We start from the raw sequence: 6,414 nt of genomic DNA on the forward strand, positions 1-6,414 counted from the left end.
GCTTATATTTTAGGTTTGAAACTAACCTATTTCCAAATAAATCGACTGAAATATTTATGATTCGAATAGATCGTTCGAGTTAATCGGGTTCCTAACAAAAGAAAGTTCAGGTAACCAATTTATTAGTTGCAATATTAGAACCGGTATTGGATAAATGTATATATTTTTGATATACTCAAATACCTAATTATTATTTTTCTCTTCCATATATATTTATTGTTTATTTTTATTTTTGAAGTTTTTATTCTTCAATTTTGATCTTAAATATTTTTATTTATGATATAAATTACTTGATAAAACTTATAATAATAAAAAAACATTTAAAACACAATCATAGTTATATATTTTCCATCAAGTATCATATATAAAAAAAATATTTAAAATCAAAGTTAAATAATAAAAACCTCAAAATCAAAAATAAACAATAAATATAAAATGTAGAAACTATATTTTTTTTAATACTTACTTCTTATGATAAATATTACTTGTCGTACAGTTTAATCTGAAAACTCGAATTCATAATTTAAACATAAAGAAAACGAAATTAGAACCATCAAATATTAAACACCACGCATATGGTTTTCAAATAATTTAAATCTATGTCATTTGTTTATAAACCTCTTGGGTCCATCGTTGATCGATTAGTCTTGTTTGTAAAAATAGACCTTTTAATGATATTAAAAAAAACCTATTTGATTTAAAATTAAAAATTAAGTAAATGAAAAGAAAACGAACGAGAAGTCAAAATATTTGGGTGTCTCCTAATCATTTTGTCATTTTAAAATTTTAAGGGCAGCAATGTCATTAATTTTCGGGTAATTTTAATATATCCTCAAGGGAGGTGACACACACTATGAGCATATAAGTAGGAGGCCTCTCCTCCTTCATTTTTCCAAGAACAACCCAGCTATACAAACTCCACCAATAGTATTCTTCACATTTTTCTTTTATTAATTAACTAACATCCACCACTCTCTTCAGACGCGCGATTTTTCAGTTTGATTAGCTTCGGAAGCAAATGCAAAAGATGAGTACGGATGACGGAAGAAATGGGTTGCCGGAGATCACTTTGAATGTCCGCGACGATTCGGTGGCAGTACAGAGCGTGAAGACGGCCGGCGGAGCTGACGTGGACGACTCGGAGCAGCTGAATGTGTTAGCTAAAGGATCGGAGAAGAGGTCGTCGGTGGTGAAAAATGCATCGTCGAGGATCCGGCAGGTGTCGTCAGACTTGAAGCGGTTGACTACCTTCTCGAAACCGAAACGACAACCCTTGAGTCGGTTAGACAGGAGTAAGCCCGTCGCAACTTATGCTCTCAAGGGGCTCAAGTTCATTAGCAAGACCGACGGAGCTACACCGTGGGCCGACTTAGAGAAGCGATTTGACCGTCTCACCGCCGCCACCAATGGCCTGCTTCCACGGTCGCTTTTCGGGGAATGCATTGGTAATAACTCCATAATCCATCCATGCATGTTATTCACATTTTTTAATAATTAGGATTCTGTTTAATTATTACTTTATTTAATTTATTTTAATTTGGTAGGCATGAACAAAGAGTCCAAAGAGTTCGCTGGAGAGCTGTTTAATTCACTAGCTCTAAGGAGGAACATAACTGGTGATTCCATTAACAAAGCACAACTGAAGGAGTTTTGGGACCAAATTTCTGATCAGAGTTTCGATTCAAGGCTACAGACATTCTTTGACATGTGAATATTCAATTATTTAATCTAATCTGCATTTATTCGCATATTTATGTTAGTGGGAATCATATGTAGAAATGTATATATAAATGCAGGGTTGATAGAGATGGAGATGGTAGGGTCACAGAAGATGAAGTCAGAAAGGTAGATTAAGGAATATGTAAATATAATTAATTTAGTCAAAAATCGCACTCATCAACAAGAAGATAGAAAAAGAAGTTTAAGGGTGGTAGATTATAATAGTTTGTCCAAATGCATGATTATTGATAATCTATATTCTATGCCCTTGCGATGCAGATTATTAGCCTTAGTGCTTCAGCAAACAATTTAGCGAATATTAAAAAACAAGCTGACGAATACGCTGCGATGATCATGGAAGAGTTAGACCCGGAAAATCTCGGTTACATCATGGTAAGATTATACACACAACTACATTATATATAAGATGATTAATAAAAAAAAGTTAATTAAATTAAACAGATTGAGAATTTGGAGATGCTATTGTTACAAGCACAAACACACAACGTGATAGGAGAAAACCGAAACCTGAGCGAAATATTAAACCAAAAGCTGAAAACGACACGAAGTGGTAATCCAATCAGGAGATGGTATGGAGATTTCAGGTTCTTTTTACTGGATAATTGGCAGAGATGTTGGGTGATTGTACTTTGGACAGCTGTGATGGTTGCTTTGTTTACATGGAAATACATTCAGTACAAGAACCGAGCAGTATATAAAGTGCTTGGTGTTTGTGTCTGTATCGCTAAAGGATCAGCGGAGACATTAAAGTTAAACATGGCCCTTATTCTGTTACCTGTTTGTCGAAACACGATTACTTGGCTTAGGAACAAGACCCGGTTGGGTGTTGCTGTTCCATTCGATGATAATCTCAATTTCCACAAAGTGAGTATGATAATATTATGTAAATTGTTTTTACTTAAACTTATGATTTTATAAATACTAAAAAATTGATATTGTTGTAGGTAATTGGGGTGGCGATTTCGATTGGAGTTGGGTTACATGCGATTTCGCATTTAACATGTGATTTCCCGAGGCTAATTCACGCGACAGAGGAAGAGTATAAACCGATGGAACAGTTTTTCGGGGATCAAGCTAAGAATTATTGGCATTTTGTGAAGGAAGTTGAAGGGTATACTGGAATCATAATGTTAGTGCTAATGATGATTGCTTTTACACTGGCAACACCATGGTTAAGACGAAACAGGCTCAAACTACCATTGGTTTTAAAGAAAGTCACTGGATTTAATGCGTTTTGGTACACCCATCATCTATTTGTTATTGTCTACACGCTGCTCATAGTTCATGGTATCAAACTTTACCTCACAAAGGAATGGTACAAGAAAACGGTAATTAATTAGTTCCTTTATATATGTTTGATTTCATATATATATATATATATATATATATATATATATATATATATATATATATATATATATATATATATATATATATATCCTATTAATTAATTCGAAATTCATCTTTATTATCATATCCTTGATTAATTGTACTAAATTAATCAAGTTTTGATTATGTTCAGACATGGATGTACTTGGCCGTACCAATCTCGATCTATGCTTGTGAGAGATTAATAAGAGCGTTTCGATCTAGTGGAGAGACAGTCAAAATACTTAAGGTATATATAGTTTTTAATAATTAACGGTTAAATTAATTTCAGACTTTTTTTTATCATATATCCACAATAAGATAATATATTAAATGATATATTATATGTTTAAGGCTGTGAATTATCCTGGAAATGTGTTGGCACTTCATATGTCGAAGCCACAAGGCTTCACATACAAGAGTGGGCAATACATGTTTGTCAAATGTGCAGCTGTCTCCCCATTTGAATGGTGAGTAGCTATATACACAGGGCTTTTAAAATTCATATTAAGTGATACATATATAAATAAAAATTAAGTGAAGTTAATGATTAATATATACATGATGTCCACAGGCACCCATTTTCCATCACATCTGCTCCTGGTGATGACTACCTCAGCGTTCATATCCGGAGTCTCGGTGATTGGACTGGACAACTAAAAACAGTCTTTTCAGAGGTACACGACATACTTGTTAATATTACTTTATGACACGTGCGTTAATTAATTTATATATGTTTAACATTAACATGGGTGTTTTGGTGGTATGTCAGCCTCTAGCTAATGGAAAAAGTGGACTTGATGGCCAAGGTGAAAATCCAAAGTAAGCGAGTTCAACTTTTTCTAGATTTTCATATATTTTAATATTTAAACTGAGCCATCTAATTGATATCTTAAAGCTTAAAAATTAATTGATACGAGAAACAAATTACCATCTAATAGCCCTTACTCTTTAGTATATATATAAAAACATAATATATGCCACCTTTCTAAATTTGCACCTAAAACCTTGACTATTTTGTGTACACCTTGCTATCAACAACATCTGTACATGATTTTCTTCAACAAAAATGATTCTTTAATTCCTTGACTAATATAGCAAATATATATATCTGACAACATTATTTATGTATGAGACGTAGTTAACTACCTAGTTGAAACTTCTTTTTACAGTTACCCAAAAGTTTTGAAACTTCTTTTTACAGTTATCCAAAAGTTTTAATTGACGGTCCATATGGAGCACCATCACAAGACTACAAGAAATACGACGTGGTGTTACTAGTGGGGTTAGGAATTGGAGCAACCCCTATGATTAGTATTGTGAAAGATATTGTGAATAACATGAAAGCCAAAGAAGAGGATGTGAGTGCCTTGGAAAATGGTACACTAGTACAAAAGAATAAATCAGGACCAACAAGTGCTTACTTCTATTGGGTGACTAGGGAACAGGGTTCTTTCGACTGGTTTAAAGGCATTATGAACGAGGCTGCTGAAATGGATAAAAATGGTATCATTGAGATGCATAATTATTGCACAAGTGTTTATGAGGAAGGTGACGCCAGGTCTGCTCTAATTACTATGCTTCAGTCACTTTATCATGCTAAAAAGGGAGTTGATGTTGTCTCGGATACTCGTGTTAAGACTCATTTTGCAAAACCCGACTGGCCCGAGGTGTACAAGCACATCGCTCTTAAACATACTGGTTCCAGAATAGGTCAGTCCCTTTGTGCGCTAATTCATCTCATTGTTCATTATTTTAAGATATACTTAAACCGTTAAACGTCCTATATACATTCCTGGACCTTAAAAGGTTAAAATACAACATTTATAGTGACTGGTAATTTAATGCTAATGGGGATTGATCAACATGAAGTGCTTATAATAAACTAATTTCATTAACATTGACAAAGAAGGGTATAAAAAAAACAGGAATACAAAAAACCACAAAATTCAAATTTCAGTAGCTAGCCAAATGATGTTATTTCACCAAGTATTAATTTATTGACACGTTGATAATATTGTTTATCTAACAAAGGTTAAGTAGGAGCGGGTTTGTTTTTTCCACGTCCAAATGGTTGCCGGCACGTTCAAAAAACAAACATGCATGCATGTCGTGAATAAATAAATCATGATATTGAAAAGCTGTTTTTTCTCTTGTAATTCTATCTTCCCACAAGAGAATGCACTGTCGATTAAGAATAGAGTATGATATCATACATGATAATAAAACAAGTTCTTGTAATTCCATCATCTGTGATCATATATGTGATGTTTTCTAACGTTTGTCTATTAAAATCCGCAGGGGTGTTCTATTGTGGAGCGCCAGCACCAACACAAAAGCTGAAACAACTAGCTCATGATTTCTCACACAAGACGTCAACCAAATTTGACTTTCACAAAGAGAACTTCTAGGAAAGTTTTTTTTCCTCTTTTTTCCCATTTACAGACTTCGAGAAATGAATCAAATCAAACCCTTAACTAGAATCATACATTCTACCCGTCATCTCTTCTCTATACAGAGATTTGAAGATCAATGTCACTATACTTAAAGATAATGTATTATTTTTTCAATTTTTTTAATATAATGTCTTTAATGAGAAAGGTTTGAGAATTTATAGAGAGAAAGAGAGAAGTTTGATGAATGAGTGATTTCTCATTATTGAAAGGAAACGGGTACAAGAGCTAACTATATACAAGAATGAAACTAACCTTAACAAATTTCTAAGAGACTTCATGCCCTAACTAAGTTCATAGTGGCGTACGTAGCCAGAATTTTATTTTAAGGTGAGCCAAATAATTTATAAAATATGAACGATAGTAAAATATTTCAAATGATAACAAAATGTAACAATATATGTAGCAAAAGATATTTTATTTGTGTATAATTTGAAATTTTTAACACACACACACACACACACATATATATATATATATATATATATATATATATATATATATATATATATATATATATATATATATATTTGAGTGGGCCAAGGCCCACCCTTGTACTAACGTGGCTACGCCAAACTTAACCACTTGTGCTTACGTGGCAGACGTGGCATCATAAATATCAAAACCCCCCTCAAGTTGGAGAGGAAAAACTCTCCACTTGCTCAATGAGTTGTAATGATTCTTTCTTGGGAGATTCTTTGTATACATATCAACTAATTGAGAATTTGTTGGAAAGTATTGGACGGAAATCAATCTTTCTTATAATTTTCTCGAACAAAATAGAGTTCCACATGCTTTCACAACAAAAAATCTTACCTTTAGCGACGACAAATAATGTCGCAAATCGATGCCA

At 33.1% G+C, this 6,414-nt stretch overlaps 1 protein-coding gene across 1 annotated transcript; it reads left to right on the plus strand.

Annotated features, from left to right (window-relative positions):
• Positions 1 to 887: 887 nt before the first annotated feature.
• On the plus strand, positions 888 to 5,708 carry LOC145083816 (respiratory burst oxidase homolog protein C-like). The gene is made up of 12 exons (XM_079023407.1): positions 888 to 1,445; positions 1,545 to 1,707; positions 1,797 to 1,845; positions 1,999 to 2,112; positions 2,182 to 2,604; positions 2,685 to 3,068; positions 3,263 to 3,358; positions 3,463 to 3,578; positions 3,683 to 3,785; positions 3,881 to 3,930; positions 4,313 to 4,821; positions 5,410 to 5,708. The coding sequence occupies exons 1-12, from the start codon at positions 1,019 to 1,021 to the stop codon at positions 5,517 to 5,519; spliced, it is 2,544 nt and encodes an 847-aa protein (XP_078879533.1). The 5' UTR covers positions 888 to 1,018; the 3' UTR covers positions 5,520 to 5,708.
• The last annotated feature ends 706 nt before the right edge of the window (positions 5,709 to 6,414 follow it).

This window comes from Lactuca serriola, chromosome 1 (genome assembly GCF_051521515.1).
Source record: "Lactuca serriola cultivar US96UC23 chromosome 1, Lser_US96UC23_V15, whole genome shotgun sequence".
Lineage (NCBI taxonomy): Eukaryota > Viridiplantae > Streptophyta > Magnoliopsida > Asterales > Asteraceae > Lactuca > Lactuca serriola.